Below are 23967 nucleotides of genomic sequence, written 5' to 3'. Positions count from 1 at the left end.
AGGTCCATAACTTTGCACCCCAAAACCAGTGGGTGAGAAAGGATAGACAAAAGCCAGGGAACTACGGTAGTGGAAGTGAGAAGAATAAAAAGTATGGTAAGGGCCAGTACAGTGATGAAAATCAAAGGAGGCAATGGTATCCTCAGAGGTTCTATTATCCTCGCCAAAACCAACATGGGAATTTTTATGGGAACCCCAATTTCAACAGGCCCCATAATTACAATAAGAATCCCAATTTTAATAAAAACTCCGACTTCCAAAGATTTCCTCCACGCCAAGAACACCCTCAAGCTCAAAGGGGGGATACAGTACCCCAGGCTCCCTTTAATAACAGGGAGACCCCAAAACCTCAGAGAGAACAATGGCGTCGGGACCAGAGCAGTAGTTCTGACTCTGAGTCTCATTACCAGTCTCGTCCAAAATACAAGCGCAAGTATAAGAAGAGGGAGAATCAACAGAATGACTCCTCTGAGCGTATTGGACAAATAGAGGCACAGGTCAGCAAAATGGCTGAACAGATGGACAGGCTTGCCACTCAATTTCCATCCAATCCTTTTTTAGGAGCAGCTCCTGTGACCAACCAAGGGTCACAGAATTAACAGGCAACCAAGCCTTAAACCAACAGGGGAGGACACTGAGTCAAATGACAGGAGATGTGTGCCCCGTCCCTGACACGCCTACTAATGGAGAAGCTAGTTCTCAGGCAAAGGGGGACCAGTTATTGGTTATTAATGATTCTCCTGTTTTTCAGTGTCCATCTATTGCCCCTAATATAGTCGCGGCATCGGAAGTCGTCGGGATTGACAAGCCAGACGGAGCACCAACTTCTAGTTGTGCTTCTGTCTTGAGACAGTCCAAGAATCCCACCAGGGAGGATAAGGGTAATGTGTCCACCACATGCGGTGAGATAAGAGCCAGTCACATGTTATTGAAGGGCCCACAGATCTTCAACCACACTAATTTCATGTGTGAGCTGACTGAATCTGATGGGAGATATTATGCCACGGTGCAGGTGCAGGATGCCAGTGATCTTTCGATTGTCGGCTTAATAGACACTGGATCCCAAGCAACCATCATGTCACAGGAGCATTTTGACAAAGTGGCGAATGTCATGCCCACCAAGCCAAGACTTAAAAGTTTTGACAGCTCATTGATTGGTGTAGGTGGAGACCCTTTACAAGTCATGGGTACCGCCTGGCTTAAACTGAAACTGGGTAATAAGGAACTGAGACACCCCGTCATCATTGCTAGCATATCACAGCACCACATGATAATTGGGATGGACTTCCTAAAAAGGCTGAACACGATAGTTGACTGTGTGAACCAAGTACTGTGGTCACAGGTAAATACCCCAATTAAATATGGGAAACTTAAAACTCCCCATTCCCGACAACACTGCCACCTGGTGGAAGAAAGGCCTGGATCATTAGAAATCCATTTCAGGAACAGCCAACTTCCTGATGTAACGGTTATCAAACCTGATGACTGTAACCCTATCAGAAGAGATGAGGAACACATTTTTAGAATTCCCCAAGATAAAATAAAAGATATTTCCCTCCAAGATGACATCCTTACGATATCTTTTCATCAGGAGGATAAACCAAGAAAAGGGGGAGATCACACCCAATTCTTGACAGGTATTGAAAGGGTTAACAGCGACTTGTTTATCCCCATCCGGATAAATGGTCTTAATAGGTCAAAATATGCCAAACTAGATTTGAGACAGGAACACAGCTTTGTAAGCCATGGGTTGATAAAACACCTGACCGAAATGGAAATGATCCGTTTCTCCACACCTCAGCGTCATTGGATTTCAGACTCCCTTGATGACTCTGATGATCACAATTCAATGGCTAGGTGTCTCTTAAACGTCACTGTAGGAAACAAAACAGCCACCCATGTGTTCCTAGTCTTGGATAATCCCCAAACGAAAATTTATTTTGGCAACGATATATTACATCGCTTTGCAACGCAAGTCGACCTAATTAATGACTGTTTATGGAGTCGACTAAAGGGGGACCCCGAAAAATACCAAAATCTGGACTTAGCTTTAAAATCCCAGCAACAGATGCCTTATGCTGTTGAAGTCCAGGTAGCCCAAAAGATTACAATTCCTAAGGGCATAAATAACTTCATACTCCCCATCCAAGTTAAAAAGGGACATAGACTGAAGGGGTCAGATGCATTAGTATGCCTCTCCCATAAAATGCAGGGGGAGGGACTGAACATTACACACACGCCCCTAGTCAACACACATCAATCCCCGATGTACATTTACATACATAATCTGTCCAATCAGGACATCGTCTTACCCAAAGAGACCCTTATTGGTCTAGCGGCAGAGACTGAATATTACACCTTTGGGGTCACTAACCAGGTGATTGGACTCATCCCCGATGAATATTTGTCGGAGGAACAATTAATTGAACAAACATTCCATTCATTACCAGAGGGTATTTTCACCATAGAGTCCATTTATCCATTCGATTCTAAAGATGGCACCTGTCGAGTCGAAGAGACATCAATTGTCTTTGATCACCCAATCAAAGAACAAGAGTACCCCAAAGAACCTGGATGGCAGGAGAACACACACACACATCACATACCCAATGACCTCACCACAAAACTTGAAGAGGCATATGAGATAGGTCAGCCGGAAAGCTTTCCTGGATTCAAGGAGTTAGTGGAAGAGATGGTGGCCCTCGCCGACGCGTGTGCCAGTGATCTCGACCGACAATTGCTCCGAGAGCTTCTTCTTGAATTCCAAGAGATCTTTGCCAAGGATTCTTACGATTGTGGGACTACTGACCTACACATCGCTAGGATCCAAACAGATCCAGATGCCCCACCAGTATTCGTAAGACAGTATAGGTTACCATTAGCTTCCTATGAATCTCTAGCTGAGATTATCAGGAAGTTACATGAAAGGGGTATAATTAGGCCCATCCACAGCTCATACAACCACCCGATCCTGGGTATCTTAAAACCCAATGGACAATGGCGTTTGTGCGCTGATCTCCGTCAGCTGAACAAACGTGTGTACATGTCAGGATGGCCGGTCCCATACATAGACCAATGTCTAGCCCAGCTCCAAGGATCCCAAGTTTTCACAGCTTTGGATTGTGCACAGGGGTATTGGACCATAAAGGTGAGCGAGGAAGACCAATACAAACTGGCCTTCAGTTTTGGGAATCGACAATATTGTTGGGTGAGAATGCCTTTCGGATTCATAAATTCCGGACATGAATTTGCTGTGTTCATGCACAAGGCCATGCCAGACGCCTTCGAAAGGGGGACGTTGGCATATGTGGACGATATCCTGATCAAAAGTACTGATATGGCCAAACACATTACAGAACTTCGGCATGTCCTGGGCCAATTAAAAGCAGCAGGAGTAAAACTGTCCTTACAAAAAGCCCAGTGGTGTCGCACGAAGGTAAACTTCCTAGGCCATGAAGTTACTGCTGAAGGTTTGAACCCACAAAAGAAGAAAGTTGAGGCGGTTCTGAATTGTAAAGTCCCTACTAACCTTAAAGAATTGAGATCCTTCCTAGGTATGGTAAACTACTCGCGTAAGTTTATTGATAATTACGCCGAGATAAGCAAGCCACTGCTTCACCTACTGAAGAAGGATGTCGAATGGTCGTGGGGTAAGAAACAGGAGGACGCCATGAAGGAGTTAAAGGAACGTCTCACACAAGCTCCGTGTCTCGGATATCCCGAAGGGGGTAAAAATTTCTATCTAGAGACAGGGTTTACGCAGGTAAGTATGAGTTCTGTTCTTTACCAGAAACGTGATGATGTCAGTAAGGTGATTGCCTATGCCAGTAAAACTTTGTCCCCGGTTGAAGTAAAGTTCAGTGACTGTGAAAAAGCTCTATTGTCCACCGTGTGGGCATTACAGAATTTTCGCAGTTACATTCAGGGAGAGAGAATCATTGTTGAAACGGCACACCAGCCTTTACAGTATTTAAAGAGTGAACGTATCAAGGGAGGAAATGTGTCTAATAGCCGCATCACTGCTTGGACTTTGTCTTTGCAAGGGTGGCCTCTTGAAATTCGGTACAAACAGAACAAGGAAAGTCCAGTAGCCCAGGGCCTAGCCGAGCTCCATGATTGTTCCGCAACTACGCCTGCTATGGAGGCCCCGGACACTGACTTTCTGGAAGAACAACTGTTCTCTCCCTACAAGGTTTATGATGAAGAATACTGTAAACAGCTGCCGTGTGTATATGTGGATGGTTGTGCTTTTCATCACAAGGATGGGGAACAGCTCCAACTAGTGGCAGGTATTGGAATCGTTTGGACCCAAGGTGTCACCCCAATTTCTGTGGGATACAAACTTGGACCAAAAAGCAGTCAGGTTGCTGAACTTACTGCAATTCTTAGAGCAGTTGAGATGGCTATAGAGTTCAACATTAAAGAGTGTGCCATCATAACCGATTCCAATTATGTCAGGAATAGTTTTGTGGAGTATTTCCCTAGGTGGAAGCGAAACAACATGAACAAGAGTAATCACAAACCTGTGAAACATGGTAAGCTCTTTTGTCACATTGATGAACTGGTAAGGTCCAATGATCTCACTCTGCACTTCAAGAAGACCAAAGGCCACTCCAAGGTTCTAGGTGCCGAGAAAGAAGGGAACGATCTGGCCGATTCTCTAGCCAAGGAAGGGGCAATCACCGGTGAACTGTTAGACATTGACCAATTTTTAGGTACCGTACAGGTCGAAGCTGTCACCAGGCAACAGGCCAGAACAGCTGGTGATCCAAATGCAATACAGTGGAGTCACGATTCTCCTAGTGAGGATTTAATTACTGCCCAAAAAGAAGACCCAATAATTGGCTTGTTTTATAGTCATATAGAAGATCCCAACCAAAATCCCATAAATAAGGAAGTATGTAGTGGGAAGGAGGATTTACGTATCTTAATGAAATCCAAATCCCAATTCTCTTTATACCAGGGATTGTTGATACGAACCTCAAAGGGTGGCGTACAACAATGGGTCGTCCCACTTAAATTTAGAGGTTTGATGCTACAGCATGCCCATGATGCTCCCACTTCCGGTCATCGTGGAGAGAAGATCACGTATGAGATCCTGCGGGATTATGCCTACTGGCCTCATATGTTACGTGATGTGAAGGAATACTGCCAAGGTTGCCTAATATGTCCCCAATTTCAACCTACCAAGCCAACTCACAGAGCACCTCTCCAGAAGAGGGGGATATGTATGCCTTGGTCAGACCTTCAGATGGATTTTATTGGGCCAGTAACAAAATCTTCACGAGGAAATCGGTATATGTTAACAGTTACATGTTTATTCACCAAGTATGTCGAATGTATACCAGCACCAAATAACAGCTCCGAGACATGTGCTGCATTGCTAATAAATCATGTATTTTCTCGTTTTGGTTTACCTCAGAGGATAGAGTCTGATAGAGGATCACACTTCACTAGCGAAGTGATGGCCAAATTGTGGAAAATTTTGGGGGTTAAAAGGAAATTGCATATCGCCTATCGGCCAGCCTCTAGTGGTGGTGTAGAACGATACAATCAGACCATCGTTAACGTCCTTAAGAAATTTGTTAAGGAAACAGGCAAGGACTGGGATGTTAAACTCCCGCTGGTCCTGATGGCGTTGAGGGCTACTCCGAATACAGTTACAAAAATGTCATCTTTTGAACTGATGACAGGTAGACGGATGGTACTGCCCCAGCACTTATTGTATCGCACTACAGATCAAAATCTGATCAATGCTACCACCACACACCAGTACATAGAGGATTTACGTAAACATCTGCAATATGCTTTTGCCTTTGCCCAGCGAAATTTGGAAAGAGCTGCAACTAGTGCTAAGACATACTATGATCTCAAAACCTCCAAGAAGGAATATGAGATTGGTGACAAAGTCTATCTATACAACTTTGCAAGAGACCAGATCAAGGAACGGAAATTCCTTCCATCTTGGAAAGGTCCGTTCTCTATCATTGATAAAATCTCTCCGGTCGCATATAAATTGCAGGTTACCCGGTATGGTGAAATCAGTGATAGATGGGTGCACATCAACCAATTACGTGCTTGCCATCCGAAGTCTCAATTGCAGTTGTTGGAAGACTGAACCCACCAATTCCTATCTGGAGATATTGAGATCATTATTAAATTTCCTTTAAACATATAATTCATCTTTTGCCTTACAGGATCCAGTAACATAATTTTATGTATATCCCATACTTAAACTGTTCATTTTAATAATTTAGAAAGGAAGGCCCAGACTATGACCAGACCGGCGATCGGAGGTGTCAATGACCGGACCCTAGAAGGAAGCTATAATGTCCTGTGGGAAAGACCAGATGCCAGAGATCGATCCGGAGACGATAACCTGATGTCCCAGGCCACCAAGGGCTAGTCCAGAGGAAAAGACCCGCCTAGGAGACCGTCTAAGAGACCTGTCGTGCGGAGGACCCATGGACCCCAAGGTGGATGTGTCAGGCCAGGCCGGCCTCATCACAAGACCAGGATCGTCATCGGAAGTGTCCATCTAAAGACGCCGAGTCAAGTTGAGGACCAACCAGCATCACCGCTGCCATTTTATTATAAAAAAAAAAAAAAAAAAAAAAATTTATTTTTTATTATTTCATTCCCTTCACCGGAGAAGACGAACAATCACTCTAGCCAAAAGCCCCACTCATGTTTTGCGACACAGACACCCCTATACACGTGCCTGTACCCCAAACAAAGGGGGATTTTGTTGTGGGCTTTTGAATCATGTCTCAAAAATATGACTTTTATCAAGACATAATATTATATGGCAAACAGCTCAGCAATAGCCGGATGCTAAGAGTTAATTTTGTCTTGGTTGAACCATCTAGCTAGAGAAATGTAATGGGTAAAGGGATTGTTTTTCTTTCCTCCTAGAGACAATACTATTTTAAAGTTCTACAGGTGATCAAACACCATCATTCAGACTTCAATAAGCAGGTAAACATATACAAGGTCTGGACATGACAATAGAGGAACCAAACTGATTGTCTGAGAGCTTACCCAAACCTTGTAGAGTGTGATGAACCAACAGACCTCTGAAACTATTACCATATACTATTGTTCACCAAGGGTGAAAGCATTAACAATTGTTTACTATGAGCCCAATACAAGGGCCATGCAAATAGAGAGTTTTTTTCCCTACACAGAGAAAAATGTTGATTCTGAAACAAAGGGGTGAAATTCAGGACATTTAAGTCTAAAAGTTCACTGTATATCATTACAAAAATGTATTACAAAAACAGATTATAAATAAGATGTCATAGACTTTAAACACCACTAAATACTCAGCAATGGGAACTATATATCACTAACTTGAGTATTGAGATGATGGGAAGTAAGATGTATTATAAACTAGCATTAGTTACATGTCTTATCAGGAAACAAACAGGATGATACTTCAAGGAGGAATAACCGAATATACACCTATATTCCATGGTCCCTATTTAGAATATCATAGGTATGATCACTGCTATATCTGGAAAGTGCTGTATATTTTATTCCTGAAATTACCTGAAGATTCCACCCAAGATATGAGTCATATCAAATACTCACATTGTTCTGTGATACATGACCGCCACCTGGCGGGCAGGTGAGAAATAGCTTATGTACACACATTTCTCAACTAGCCAATCAGGAAGCCTGGTGGGAAGGTATCTTAGAACAATGGACTAGTGGATATAAAAAGCCCATGTGCTGTAACAGAAAAAAAAAAACCTCATGAAAAAGAAGAACCCTCATAAGACCTGATGGAAAGACCTGACATCTGAAGAAGATCTCTACTGAATAACTACTCTTCCATCTTTTCAAACTTCCTAAAACTTTAAACCTCTAATCTTATAACTTCCTACATTCTCCCCTATTGAATCTATCACTTGCCTATATATCAGTCTAAAGGCGTTCCACTGCCAGCTAAATCCACGGGAGAGTTGCCTAGTCTGACGTCCGGGTGTGGTGAGATGTTTATTTGATTTTGTATTAATTATTTCCTCTGTTGTGTAGAATCATAAAATTACCTTAGTGTATTACAACAATATTGGATAGTTAGATATATGTAGTCAGATACTGTGTTACTGTTAAAAAAAATTGTTGATTGCCATATTATAAATTTTTCCATATTTCATAATTTATTGAATATTAATAACCAGAGTATCACATATCAAGGGCTTACTTCTTGCAAGCCTATGGCCACGGCATGTAAGAATATAACCTTTGAGATATTCGAAATTATTAATTATTAATAAATTTAATAAAAATCATATCATTTAAATTTGTGATTGATGTAATTAGTTAGAGACATTATTAGTGTGTCTTACATTGGTAGGATATATTTTTGATTGTGTGTACCAATATTCATTTATCACCAGTCTTTTGTGTTTTGTGTTAATATATATATAATTTTTGTACATAAATAAATTTTTATATTTATCTATTATAAGGCAAATTTTGTGTGTATGGTACGAAATCATATTGGCTAAAAGAATTCAAGGTATAATAATAAGTGGTGATCGAATTATCAAGGTGTCCAAATTATTGGTTTACTAAATATTTGCCGTATTTTAACGGCTGGAGGCACTGTAATATTTCATCTAAGGGAAAGGGACACGCCCTTTATAAATAATATATATCCTTACATAAACCACCACAACATGTACATGTAGTACTACCCCGGTAGGGCTGCTGAGTTTAGACAGGTTCTTTCCCAAAAGAGTGCAGAGGCAGCCAAACACACAGCAACAATTCAATCAATCTGGCTCAAACAAACAGTCTAGGGCACAGGCGTCAAACAGAAGGCTCGTGGAGCGAATCCAGCCCTCCAGGCCATTTCATGTGGCCCTTCACCTCTCCTGCAGGTACCTCCTTATCTCCACCCCCACCTTGTCTCAGCAGTTGGCAGCAGAGATGAGAATGGAACTCCTCTTCCAAATTCTGCACCTCTCAGTGCAGCTGCGGCACCCCCTCATCTCTGCCTCCTCTGATCTCAGCATTCAGCAGACTCTGGTAACTGATTCCACTCCTCCTGTGGTCCTCCTCCAGACCCTGCACTTTCTGCTTTACAGCTCTGCCCCCAAAGGGCATGCACGGTGATGTTAGGGAGGGTGTGGGATTCTTGACATCTGATGTAATGGGGGGTGGGGTGGTCTGGACATCTAGTTTTACATATACAACTTGCCCTTTGAGGGCAACCATAATACTGATACAGTCCGTGATGAAATGGAGTTTGAAACCTCTGGCCTGGGGGTGGTCTTTTGTAATTTATTGCTTGAAGAACTTGTAACAGGGGATGGGTTGGGGCATGGGATGCTCCAAGACAGTTAGCAATTAGCTGTAAGAGGATAATCTTCTCCTTAAGCACTATGGATACAGGAAAGTCTAAGACCACATAGCTGGGGAGCCTGAGGCAAGTCTTTTTGGCACCTGGTTATGCTGCACAATGACACAGCTATTGACATCTAGTGGAATCTCAGGAACACTTTCTGAGGACAAGGGAATGGCCAATATCTGAGACCCTAAGATAGCCATCTCAGTCCAAGCAGCCCCTGGCACTCTTATCCCAAAGAGCACACAGTCACTAGGAGTCAGGTCAAGGATACTACTCACAAGTTATCAGGACAGTTGCCAGCTCCCAGTTTCCTCCAGACACCTCCCAGTCAAATCATCCATCTACAGACTGATTTCCTTGGATGGAGTCCTGCAGCTAGCTTCAGATTACTCCCAGGTCTCAGATCTGCCACCCAGAGGCCACGCAGATCAGCAACACAGTTCATAGGTTGCCTCAGGGGGCATTAGCCCCCTGCGGCCAGGAACTCTCCTCCACAGGAAAAGACCCCTTCTCCAGGGCTTCAGTCTATTTAGCAGCTCCCCCCAGCCATCATGTAGACAAACCTCCCCAGTCCTGATAAATATTTAGGCTGATTATTGAATTCTTCATAACTGGGAGGGTGCTACAGAATATGCTGCATGGTTTTTTTTGCTGAAAGCACACTCAATCATGTACCCCCCAGCATGGAGACTGAGCTGTCACTGACAGCTCCTGGTCTCAGAGTATTGATTGATTGATTGATTGGGAGCTGGTAAGACCTGATCACTACAGAAGCCAATTGCTAGAGGAGAAGTCTGTGTAAACAGAAAAAAAAGTATTTTAAATAAAAAATAGTTAGATTAGGGCTTGATCTAGGTGGGTGCTAGTGTCAGTGTTTTAGGTACGAAAAAGGATTCATATTTAGTGTCAGTGTGTTTAGTTAGAAAAAAATTAAAGCAAAATGGACACAAATGTGGCTTTTTTGTACACGTCAGGTGGTGGATCATGCTAATGGAAGAAAATAAACAGCTACATTTGAAAAAATATATTCATTTTACTATTTTGGGCAAAAACAATTGATATCCTGTTGATATCCATTAATATTTACCACCAAAAGAAAATTAGTTCTGAAAAAAAAAAACCCAAGGTAAATTCACCTGGCGTGCCTCAAGATTTAGCATAATTTTAAAGGGTGCCGGGACTGAAAGAAGGTTGAGAAATGCTAACATACACTACCCCCACCTCTACTGGCACACAAATATTCTTTTCACTTGACAGAAAGTTACCTTCTTCAGCAGTTCCAAGTACTGATCTTGTACATCCTCCGAATCACTGTCAAAAAGTCCAAACACTTCTTCACTATGAGAGAGCAGAAAGACAATTACTATAATCCTACAGAGAAGTCATTACTGATGATGCTCAGTTGCAGGATTTACAGAATCAGTATTGGGCCTATAAAAATGATCCTCATAATTTAGGGTCTAAAAAAAAGACCACCTTGGTTGCCCAGTCAGATTCTTTAATTTTCTAATCGTTCTTGGAAATTATAAATGGAGAAGCTAATTGGGTGCTATCAGCAACACAAACAGTTCAGTTCCAGTTAACTAAAAAAATTATTTTTATGAAGAAATTAACAAACAATTATGCTTTGCACAAGTCTTCTAAAGGTACATCTTAATAAATTAGAATATCAACAAAAAGTTAATTTATTTCAGTAATTCAATTCAAAAAGTGAAACTCATATATTATATAGATTCATTACGCACAGAGTGATATATTTAAAACTTTTCTTTCTTTTAATTTTGATTATTATGGCTTACAGTTAGTGAAAACCCAAAATTCAGTATCTCAGAAAATTAGAATATTATGACAAAGATAAATATTGTAGACTCATGGTGTCACACTCTAATCAGCTAATTAACTCAAAACACCTGTAAAGGTTTCCGGAGTCTTTAATGTTCTCTCCATCTGGTTCAGTAGGTTACACAATCATGGGGAAGACTGCTGACAGTTGTCAGAAGACAGTTATTGACACCCTCCACAAGGAAGGTAAGTCACAAAATTTCATTGCTAAAAAAGCTGGCTGTTCACAGAGTGCTGTATCTAAGCATATTAATGGAAACTTGAGTTGAAGGAAAATGTGTGGTAGAAAAAGGTGCACAAGCAACAGGGATAACCGCAGCCTTGAGAGGATTGTGAAGCAAAGGCCATTCAAGAATTTGGGGGTGATTCACAAGGAGTGGACTACGGCTGGTGTCAGTGCTTCAAGAGCCACCACACTCAGATGTATCCAGGACATGGGTTACAACTGTCGCATTCCTTGTGTCAAGCCACTCCTGAACCAGAGACAACTTCAGAAGCGTCTTATCTGGGCTAAGGAGAAAAAGGACTGGACTGTTGCTTGTTGATCTAAAGTCCTCTTTGCATTTCATTTGAAAATCAAGCTCCCAGAGTCTGGAGGAAGAGTCTGGCAAAGAATCCAAGTTGCATGAGGTCCAATATAAAGTTTCCACATGCAGTGATGATTTGGGGAGCCATGTCATCTGCTGGTGTTGGTCCACTGTGTATTAAGTCCAAAGTCAGCACACCCCTCTGCCCAGAAATTCTAGATCACCATATGCATCCCTCTGATGACCAGCTTTATGGAGATGCTGATTTCATTTTCCAGCAGGACCTGGCACCTATCCACATTGCCAAAAGTAATAATACCTGGTTTAATGATCGTGGTATCACTGTGCTTGACTGACCAGCAAACTCACCTGACCGAAACCCCATAGAGAATCTGTGGGGTATTGTCAAGAGGAAGATGAGACACCAGACCCAACAATGCAGATGAGCTGAAGGCTGCAATCAAAGTAACCTGGGCTTCCATAACACCTCAACAGTGCCACAGGCTGATTGCCTCCATGCCACGCCACATTGAGGCAGTAATTCATGTAAAAGGAGCCCTGACCAAGTATTGAGTGCATACTATCCTGTACATGGACATACTTTTCATTAATCCAACATTTCTGTATTAGAATTCCTCTTTTTATTGGTCTTATGTAGTATTCTAGTTTTCAGAATAACTGAATTTTGGGTTTTCACTAGCTGTAAACCATAAGCATCAAAATTTTTAAAAAAATGCTTGAAATATATCACTCTGTGTGTAATGAATCTATATAATATATGAGTTTCACTTTTTGAATTGCATTACTGAAATAAATTAACTTTTTGATGATATTCTTATTTATTGAGATGCACCTGTATATTGCGAACATAGAGCAAATGCTGCCTATAATTAGCAAGGAACGATCTTTATCTGTTCACATTGAACAGAACGGATAGATGAAGCTGCATCAGACATTCATGCTCCCTGCTCAGTTCAGAGCAGAGGGAGGAAGAGGTTAACCCTATGCAGGCTCTGCTCATGCTGTGTTAACTGCACGGGTAGAGAGAGGGAGTTTGAGCTGTCTGCTGACAGCTCACATTCAATATGACAGGTCACGTGGCGGGAATTTGAGAAAGATTTGCTTGATTATCTATTTTGTTAATGTGGTGTACGCCACTTTTGACAATTTTTTTGTACCAGTATAATTGGAGGAGGAAGCTTAGGTAATTATCATATGTTCCTATAAACTGCTATGCTATCTGCACCAGAAAACTCCCCCCCTTCACTGTCAGTAGGCAGTAAACGCCTAATAAATGTTCCGTCACCTACAAGAGTTCCTTGTCCACCGCTCACCTACATGAGGTCCAGCCTGTCTGTGGGTTCTTGACATGCAGTTCTGCTTGCACATCGGGTTTATTTAGGTAGGTGTTGATTCTTGTGTAATTTGCACAGGGCATGCCCAGTTTTATTGGCTTCTTTAACTCAGAGAACTTTTTCAGTTTCTGTAAAACAAAAAAGAACAATATGATTCAAATTTCTAGTGTGGTACAACACCTCAACAGAAGGAACATCATCTGATGATTCTTGATGCAGCATGACTGTACTCACACATGGTCTGCTGAGATCTGTTAACGTAAGTTATTTTGCACGTTGAAGTACAACCTTTATGCCCTTTCACTAAAAGCCACAGAGTTGCATGCTGATGTGAAATCTTTTTTTTTTGTAACATTTTTAAATAAAATCTATTATTTACTTTTAAAGTTTTCTTACTTCCTGGTCTTCAGAGGCACTGACCAGGGCCTCAAATACACCCCCTGATAAGGCTGTGTCACCATTGCTTTCCAGGCAGATCTTGTTCCTTAAGAATGATAATAAAGTCTAATTTATTTTTTACATAATGGTATTGCACAGAAAACGCCGTCTTCTGCTCTTCTGGCAGCCCCCACAGGCACTGTCACTTTCTCCCTGTTGTGGAAGCTAAGGAGGCACCTGTGCATGTCTGCTCCTGATCTGGGCTGTGTGCGTCCAGAGACACACACAGTGCTAGTAAGCCACAATCCACCTTCTCACTGGAGTATGACTGACAGCAGCAGGAGTCTATGGCTCCCGCTGTCCTTAGTGTCTCCTTTGAAAGCAGAAAGTGAGAGGAATGATGCTGCAGCAGAGACAGCACTGAAGCTGTGACAAGTGCTAGGTAAGTCTTTTGGGACAGGGGGTAGGAAAACTAGCAGGGTGTTCTTACCTTAATGCAGAAAATACATTAAGGGAAAAACTTTAGATTTTAGAATCACTTTGACAGCAAAATCTTGGGGAAATAAAAGGTCCATGTGGCTTATTATGCAGTCCCCTTACTCTTTTAGTTTTAGTTAATAGAATTTAGATAGTCAGGTTTATTAGAGGAAGGCACTTTAACTACTTACCTACCGAGCCAATTCTGACATTTCTCTCCAACATGTAAAAATCATCATTTTTTGCTAGAAAATTACTTAGAACCCCCAAACATGATATATTTTTGTAGCAGAGGCCCTAGAGAATAAAATGGTGGCTTTTGCAATTTTGTATGTCACATGGTATTTGCACAGCAGTTACATAGCTGGTAAGGCTGAATAAAGACACCTGTACATCCAGTTCAACCTGTGTGGGTGTGTGTCAGGGCCAGATCTACGGGGGTGCTGGGATTTTAAATGAACCCCCCCTCCCCAGGTCTCTGAGAGTGCATCCACTGATCCATGAGCCAGTATTGTGAGGGGAATTATATTATTGGAAGAGAGCACTCTGATTCAGATACCTTATGTGAAGGGGCACTCTGATTCAGATACCTGATGTAAAGGGGCACTCTGATTCAGATACCTGATGTAAAGGGGCACTCTGATTCAGATACCTGATGTAAAGAACTGATGGGGTAACTGATCATATGTTAGGGGGCACTCAGATGGGGACAGTTTATGTAAGGGGGACTCTGATGGGAACACCTGATGAAAGGAAGCACTCTGGCAGGGACCCTGATGTAAGAGGGACTCTGGTGGGGACTCTGATGTAAGGGAGCATTCTGATGAGTATCCTGCTGTAAGGGGGCACCCTGATGAGGACTCTGATGTAAAGGGGGAACTCTGAAGGGGATCTTGATGCAATGGGGGACTGATGGAAACCCTCATTTAGGAGGGGACTATGATGGTGATATAGGGGGCACAAGGTCTGTTTTATCATCCTAATCTAATAACAGTCTAATACATACTAGTGTTTCCCAGGTCGTGACAGTGTGATAGACTGTCAGTGACTCACACACAGTGTTGATATTGTAACCCCCGACTTTTCTTTACTGCACCCCCAATTCAGGCAAGATCCAGTCCTGGTATGTGTGTGTTCATGTCAAAAACATTGCCCGTATCCCTGTATATTGTGTTCATCAAGATGTCCAAAAGTTCTTTTTAAAACTACCAATGGTTTTTGCTGACACCGCCAACTGTGGAAGTGAATTCCACATCCTTACTGCCCAGACAGTGAAAACCCCTACGCAGTTTATGGTAAACCGCTTCTCTTCCAACTTCATTGAGTTGCCCCGTGTCTTCTCTTACTCCCAGAGACTGAATAGTTTATTCCCTATACTAGAATCACCATTAAAATACTTGAATATCTCTATCATATCCCCTCTCTAGCATTTCTTCTCTAGGGAGACTAAGTTTAGTGTTTGTAATCGTTCCTCATAACGGAGGTCCTCCAGTCAGAGGCATCCCTAGGGTTGGTGTCACACGGTGCGGTAACACGTGGTGTCACCCCTCAAGAGAGGAAGGAGCAGTGCCAGTGTAGCGGTAAAATGAGTATCCCGTGAAGATATGTATCCCCTAAAGCAATTTTGCATGTGCCGGTTTCAGCCCGAAGAAGCCGATCTCCAACTTTAGCACAGAGATGCCACAGTTAACCCCCCTTACAGGCTGCAAACCGCTGAAGCTGATCCCGCGGATCACTATGGGTTGCAAGATCAGTTAACCCCGTATAGGTTGAACCTATATGGGGTTAACGGATATTGCAACCCATAGTGATTCCCGGGGTCAGTTTCAACGGTTTTCAGCCTGTAAAGGGTTAACTGTGGCAGCTCTGTACTAAAGTCGGAGATCAGCGATCGGCTTCTTCGGCCTGAAACCGGCACATGTGCAGTTGCTTCAGGGGATACATATCTTCACAGGATACTCATGCTACCGCTACACCGGGGGCAGCTGTCACTGTGCCAGGAATCCGGGATCACCCCAATATCTGGCCAGGACCTTCACAGAGCCCAGAAGCTCTGCTGGCATCCTGCCCCTGCACCCCTTGTGATGGTGTCACCCGGTGTGGCCCGCATCCCCCCAGGGATGCCAGTGCCTCCAGCCCCCTTATTAACTTAGGACTCTCTTCAGTTCCAGCACCTCTCTGCTGAGGATTGGGGACCAGAACTAGACATCATACTCTAGATGTGGCACAATATTTTTTTAAAAACACAATTTCATTAATTTTAGTGCACATAAAGACAATATAAAACCAAATTGTGTGGTAAAATAGAAAAGATGATGTTATGCCAATTAAATAGATACCAAACATGTCACACTTTAAAATTGCATAAGCCTGGTGAACAATGCTGTCAGGGACCCCAGGCTTTACTGCGGCGCGCAGGTCTGCGCATGCGCGGTATGCCGGGGCGCACTAGCGTGCGGGCACAAGGACCTGGGCGCCCGCAACAGCAACGGCACTTGTGCATGCGCACTCGCGGACGCGCGCCTGGCACCAATGGGGGCACAGGGCGCCCTATTTAAACTGGATCTGACTGTGCTCAAATTGCCATATGGTCTTTTCCTGTATTCTGAGTTCCTGAGAGATTGCCTTGTTGCCGACCCTGCCTGACCTTGATTCGTTGACTGTCTCCTGCTCTGATCCCTGGCTTGTCTGACCATTCTCCTGTCTAATCCTGTACGTTTGATCTCCTGTTACTGAACCTGGCCTGTGACCCGTTTATCCTTCTGCTTGCCGCTTGTACCATCCTGCCTCCACCGTTACCGACCTGGTCTGTCTGACTTCGCTCATTCCGCCTCCTCACATCAGGCTCACACCTGCTGCGTACCACCAGCAGGTGCTTCTACCACAGCTGGTTGCACCCAGGGGCCGCGACCTGGTTTCGGCCTGCTCCAAGTGCATCCCCACCATCAGGGGCCCTGGTGAACAAGCAGGTCGCGGCTTAGATTCTGCACCCTGGGGAATCCCAGTCTGTGGAGCGCTAGAGGCTACCGCCGGTTGGTCCATAACAAATGCTGAACTATGGTACCTAAAAATTTCCATAGGCAAGGCTTTAAAATCCTTTACAGGTTACCAATTTAGAGTTACACAGGAAGTCTCATGCTGGCACGGCAGTACCTCACATTTAAATATGCACACACAACCTACATACAGTATGTGTTCACCTTTGCGTGTGAGCACAGGGGGATGGGGGGGGACTTAACGTTTTTTTTTTAAACGGTCTCTTTAAATTTTTCTTTTAAGATAAATTTTATTGCTACCACAAGGAATGCAAACATCCTTTATGATAACAATATGCAGTGACATGAACTCTTTACTGCGAGATCTGGGGTCTATTAGACGCCAGATTTCTCTTTTGCCCTTAAAAGCATCTGATCACACCAACATCGGTGTGATCAGATGCTTTCCCAAGCTAAAAAAGACTTTTTTGGCATCTGGAGAAACAGGAAGGGACAAAATACCCAGCGCTTCCGATCTCTAATATGGTTTCTATGATCGGGGACATTCCAGTCTATGGTAAGCTCGTGATAGTGCCAGCGTCAGTCTCGGGCTCCCTGATCGCACAGGAGAGCATGGGAAGGCACAAGAGAGCAGCGGGAGGGGGTGTTAATTAGCCTCTAGGATTGATCTTACATTACCGGTCAAACAAAAAAATTCCGGGATGATGCCTGTAGCTGCAAGCATCATCAATATATCTCCACTTCAAGTCCAGGTCGTCATATGAAGTGGTTAAGTTAGGGCAGCCTGTCATGTGTTGAACTCTACTTTATGGTGTGTGCGGGTACTATTAACAATTATTGGCACCTCAATGAAGCGCACATAGAGAAGGTGCATTGTGGTAAAGCCCATGTTTTACGAAGAAAAGAGCTCTCAGAAGACCTACGATCAAGAATTGTTGACTTGCATGAAGCTGGAAAGGGTTACAAAAGTATCTCCAAAAGCCTTGATGTTCATGTATCCATGGTAAGACAGACTGTCTACAAATGGAGAAAGTTTAGCACTGTTGCTACTCTCCCTAGGCGCGGTCGTCCTGTAAAAATGACTGCAAGAGCAAAGCGCAGAATGCTGCATGAGGTAAAGAAGAATCCTAGAGTGTCAGCTAAAGACCTACAGAAATCTCTGGCACATGCTAACATTTTTGTTGACACAACTACAATAAGGAAAACATTAAACTAGAATGGAGTACATGGGAGGACACCACGGAGGAAGCCATTGCTGTCCAAAAAGAATATTGCAGCACGTTTGAAGTTTGTAAAAGAGTATGAAACCAAGATTGAGTTGTTTGGGAAGAACACACAACACTATGTGTGGAGAAAAAAAGGCACAGCACACCAACATCAAAACCTCATCCCCACTGTAAAACATGGCGGAGGGAGCATCATGGTTTGGGGCTGCTTTGCTGCCTCAGGGCCTGGACGGATTGTTTTCATTGATGGGAAAATGAATTCCAGAGTTTATCAAGACATTTTGCAGGAAAACGTACGACCATCTGTCCGCCAACTGAAGCTCCGCAGAGGATGGGTGATGCAACAGGACAATGACCCAAAGCATACAAGTAATTCAACAAAACAATGGCTGAAACAGCACAGAATACGCCTTCTGGAGTGGCCCAGTCAGAGTCCTGACCTCAACCCGATTGAAATGCTGTGGCATGACCTTAAGAGAGCGATTCACACCAGACATCCCAAGAATATTGCTACACTGAAACAGTTTTGTGAAGAGGAGTGGTCCAAAATTACTCTAGATCGTTGTGCAGGTCTGATCTGCAACTACAGGAAACGTTTGGTTGAGGTTATTGCTGCCAAAGGAGGGTCAACCAGTTATTAAGTCCAAAGGTTCACATACTTTTTCCTCCCTGCACTGTGAATGTTTACATGTTACGTGCAATTAAACCATGGCAACACCTAATGTTTGTGTAGTATTATGATCAGCAGACTGTGTTCTTCTATTGTTGTGACTTAGATGACGTTCAGAGCACATTTTATGCCCAATTCATGCAAAACTCCACGTAATCCCAAGGGGTTCACATACTTTTTCTTGCAACTGTATGTAAAGCCTGTAAAACCATGGAGATGGCCATATGAATGGCAGAGTGTCCGACTGATAATACAGTCAGCCATCTGACGCGTTTCGGGGGTGAATCCCTTTCGTCAGAGCTATGGCCATCCTGAATACAGGTCAGTCATGCTTTAAATGTCTGCGGCCAATGCCATTTATGACCAAGCCCGTCCCCTTAAGCTCACAGGAAAACCATATGTACAGAAAAATGCCATATAAATCATACACATAAATAACATACACCGCATTCCAAATTATTATGCAAATTCTATTTAAGTGTCACAAAGATTAAATATTTTGTTTTTCAGTGTAACTCATGGATGGCATTGTGTCTCAGGGCTCTTTTGATCACTGAAAAAATCTCGGACACCTGTGATAGTTAGATTGGCCGGTGAGCCCAATTTAAGGAAAAACTACTAAAGGAGGGTGTTCCACATTATTAAGCAGAGCACCATTTTCAAGCAATATGGGGAAGAAAAAGAATCTCTCTGCTGCCGAAAAGAGTGAAATAGTTCAATGCCTTGGACGAGGTATGAAAACATTAGATATTTCACAAAAACTTAAGCGTGATCATCGCACTAATAAGAGATTTGCGGCTGATTCAGAGCACAGACGGGTTTGTGCAGATAAAGGCACATTGAGGAAGATTTCTGCCAGATCCATGCATCAGATCAAGAGAGCAGCTGCTAAAATACCATTACATAGCAGCAAACAGATATTTGAAGCTGCTGGTGCCTCTGGAGTCCCACGGACATCAAGGTGTAGAGTCCTCCAGAGTCTTGCAACTGTGCATAAACCTTCTATTCGGCCACCACTAACCAATGCTCACAAGCAGAAACGGCTGCATTGGGCAGAAAAATACATGAAGACTAATTTTCAAACAGTCCTGTTCACTGATGGTGTCGTGCAACCCTGGATGGTCCAGATGGATAGAGTAGTGGATGGTTGGTGGACGGCCACCCTGTTCCAACAAGGCTGCGGCGTCAGCAAGGCAGTGGGGGAGTCATGTTTTGGGCTGGAATCATGGGAACAGAGCTGGTCGGCCCCTTTAGGGGCCCCGAAGGTGTAAAGATGACCTCTGCAAAGTATGTGGAGTTTATGACTGACCAATTTCTTCCCTAGTACAGAAGGAAGAACTATGCTTTCCGTAATAAAATCATCTTCATGCATGACAATGCACCATCTCATGCTGCAAAGAATCCCTCTGCATCAATGGCTGTTATGGGGATAAAAGGAGAGAAAGTCATGGTGTGGCCTCCATCCTCCCCTGACCTCAATCCTATTGAGAACCTTTGGCGCATCCTCAAGCAAAAGAAGATCTATGAGGGTGGGAGACAGTTTACATCCAAACAGCAACTCTGGGAGGCTATTCTGACATCTTGAAAACAAATTCAAGCAGAAACTGTCCAAAAACTCACAAGTTCAATGGATGCAAGACTTGTGAAGCTGCTATCAAATAAGGGGTCCTATGTTACAATGTAACGTGACCCGTTAAAATGTTTAAAAAGTTAAAATGTTGTTAAAAGTTTGATTGAAATAGCTTTTGATTTCAGTAAATATGCTGCAAACACAACAAATGACAATTTTCAGTTCTTTACAACCTATAAAGTGTTTTGAAACTTACTTTGCGGAATAATTTGGAACATTGTTATCATTAGGAGGTTTGTTCAATAAAATTTGAATTGTACTCTTAATAGTTGATAACATGAGAATTATGCTGACTGTTATTTACATCAATTATTTAGGTAAATGAGAAAAATATCATTTGCATAATAATTTGGAACACGGTGTATAATAAATACATATAATAATAGCTGCAACATGATAAAAATATTAAAACGTTATAATAATAAAAGATGAAGATACTTAGGCTGAGCAACCATATCAAAGAGAGATTTGTATTATTTACATAGAGACCTCTCTCCCATCAGTGATACTCAACGATTGCCGGGTGCCAGCGGTGGAATTACCGGTCCGGACCCGCTGATCCACAGCTGAAGCCACCAATGATGGCACCTACCCGGAAATGCAAAATCACGTGATACGTGACTTTGCACAGCTCCCCTGTAGCAGTATTCCTGTGGTGGTCAGGCAGTTCATTGAACTATAATCAAAAGGACATACAGAAGCATGCATACATTTTTCTGTGATACCTGGAAATGGTAAGATTTATTTATGTTAAGTCTGGGCACCTACCGCACGGAAACGGGAATGGATTTCAGGGTTGTATACACCAGGATGGTATGCTACAACGTGGTCTCCTAAATCCCTGGAGGAAATAAAAGATATATTTTCTGTTACAATTAGAAACTAAGGTCCCATTGGAAATGGTAGAGCACAATAAAGCATGAAAAATTAGACAGCACTTTTTTTTTTTTAACAACAACACCCTTTCCCTTCAGGACCCCCTCCCCCTCCCCTTTTTTCCCAGGCAGAATTTTCTTCTTTTTCTTCTTTACTTTCCTTGTTTTCAGGCCAGCCACATAATGCAGAGGGTCTTGTCTAGCCTTCTCTTCATGGTGTGTAGTCTGAGGTTGAAGCCTCGATGCAGCACTGTCATGCATCAATACACGGAGTACAGGGCACCATGGTGACGTCCATACAAAAGATGTATCCATCCCTCAAAGAAACCTCTTGCCTCCCAAAGGCCAGCAATCCTTGCAAGATACAGCTATTACTGTAGTAATGCCTTGACAAAGAGGACCTGCATGTCTCCAGTTGTGTGTTGTGATTGCTGTGTGCAGTGGAAGAGCTACATCTCATATGTGAGGTTCTGGTTTTTCTTCGTGGTGATGTCCACACTGCTCTGCTCTCACACTATGTCCTAAGCCGGTGAATTGCTGCCAGGTCATCTTTTATCCCAAACACAGGTCTTCTTGTCAAAAATTACTGGCCATGGGTTTCTGAGTCTCTAGCATAAACCCATCCATCCCCCCGCCCCCCCAGAAATGGGATCCCACCCCAGCACCCCACCCTCGCCACCCCCCAGGTCACCCCCAACCCCCAGAGAGATCCCCCTACTCACCCCCCTAAACCTCCCAGGAATGGAGGGATCCCTGTGAAATAGTCCAGCTCTTCACACCTCTGCCTGTCCTCCTTCACTATGCTGATGGAAACTCCCTAGAGACCCTGCTGTGATATGTGCTGATGACAAATTCTCAATGAGCCAGTAATTGTGTCCACTCCACAAAATATTCCTATAGAGGAAAGCAAAAAAGTGCCTATAGAAGTTTGCTTGTGACTGCATATGGTATGCTCAAATCCTTTATTCACATCACTGTAATCAGAGCTTCATAAAGGACATAAAGTCGGCACTATACAGGTCCAGCCTAAACCTTGGTAGCTGATTGACTCTGTAGTCCATAGGCCGTAGAATAAGTCCATCACTCAATGCAACAGATAAATGGAACAGTCTCCCCATGTGGATCTCAGGACATCCATGCTGGTAGAGTAAAACAAGTGATCATGCAGTCCCAGGTAGCGGTATCCAGGGATGAAACCGCACAGCTTGCAGCACAGTATGCAGTGTTCACACAGCGGGTCGGGAGATCCGGCCTGCACTCTGGTTTCTCAGCAGGGGATTGCATGTGGAAGGAAGACTTAATCCCTTCCGCCTACACGTTTCGCAGCTACCACTAACCGTGGCTTCTTCAGGGACTAGCTAAGGATTGGATGGCTGACATGCCTATATATCTACATCATCACACTATGTTCCACCTCTTCATCCCACCTGGGATGAATCTAAACAATGTGCTGTGTGGGTGCCCCCTCCTGGTTGGTCTACAATTGTTGGCTCATTGAGAATCTGTTATCAGAATATATCACAGCAGAGTCTCTAGGGAGTTTCCATCAGCATAGTGAAGGAGGACAGGGAGAGGTGAGGAGGACTGGACTATTTCACCCAGATCCCTCCATTCCTGGGAGGTTTAGGGGTGTGTGTAGGGGGGAGATCTCTTTGGGGGTTGGAGGTGACCTGGGGGTGGCGAGGGTGGGGTGCTGGGGTGGGATCCCATTTTTGGGGGGGCTCCTATGTTGTAGGGGGAGTCGCTTTGGGTGAGGGTGTGTTGTGGGGGGGAGGGGGTTGGATGGGTTTATGCACTGAATTGTTTTTTGTTTATGTCCAATAAACATATTCTGCCATTGAAATGCTTCATCCTTTATTGTGAGGGTTTTTATTGCAGTGACTTCTTTTTGGATGCGCCTCACTCCCAGATGTACCACTCCCAGGACAGGTTGGAGAGTTGTTGGGTTTTTTTTATATATAAGTTATTGGGTTTTTTTTATATATATATATGTGGTACATGTGACAACAATCTCCTGTATTCTTCAAATGTCTGGGCTATGGGGTAGAGTGGCAAGATGGAAGCCTTTTCTTATGAAAAAAAACATCCAAGCCCAGCTAAATTTTGCAAAAACACATCTGAAGTCTCCTAAAAGCATGTGGGAAAAGGAGTTATGGTCTGATGAAACCAAGGTTGAACTTTTTGGCCATAATTCCAAAAGATACAGCGAGGAACAGAAGTATTTGAACACCCTGCGATTTTGCAAGTTCTCCCACTTAGAAATCATGGAGGGGTCGTTTCAAATCATGCATTGCACGGAAGGTTCCCATGCTCAAGTCATCACATGTCCAGGCCCGTCTGAAGTTTGCCAATGACCAGAGGAGGCATGGGAGAAAGTCATGTGGTCAGATGAGACCAAAGTAGAACTTTTTGGTCTAAACTTCACTCGTCATGTTTGGAGGAAAATGATGGATGAGTTGCATCCCAAGAACACCATCCCTACTGTGAAGCATGGGGGTGGTAACATCATGCTTTGGGGGTGCTTTTCTGCGAAGGGGACAGGACGACTGCACTGTATTAAGGAGAGGATGAATGGGGCCATTTATTGTGAGATTTTTAGCAACAACCTCCTTCCCTCAGTCAGAGCATTG

At 43.4% G+C, this 23967-nt stretch overlaps 1 protein-coding gene across 2 annotated transcripts in view; it reads right to left on the bottom strand.

Annotated features, from left to right (window-relative positions):
* Positions 1 to 23967, bottom strand: part of LOC149465883 (lysosomal protective protein-like) — a 68051-nt gene that overhangs the window by 16658 nt on the left and 27426 nt on the right. For both annotated transcript variants that reach the window (XM_089673416.1, XM_089673417.1), the window contains 3 exons: positions 21231 to 21303; positions 13065 to 13213; positions 10627 to 10699 (listed from right to left, as the gene is read on the bottom strand). In XM_089673416.1, the coding sequence (XP_089529542.1) occupies positions 10627 to 10699; positions 13065 to 13213; positions 21231 to 21303 (295 nt within the window). The remainder of the gene's footprint in view (positions 1 to 10626; positions 10700 to 13064; positions 13214 to 21230; positions 21304 to 23967) is intronic.

This window comes from Staurois parvus, unplaced genomic scaffold, assembly GCF_062004578.1.
Source record: "Staurois parvus isolate SC_StPar_1 unplaced genomic scaffold, SC_StPar_1.0 ptg000137l, whole genome shotgun sequence".
NCBI lineage: Eukaryota > Metazoa > Chordata > Amphibia > Anura > Ranidae > Staurois > Staurois parvus.
This window is presented reverse-complemented; position numbering and strand designations above follow the sequence as displayed.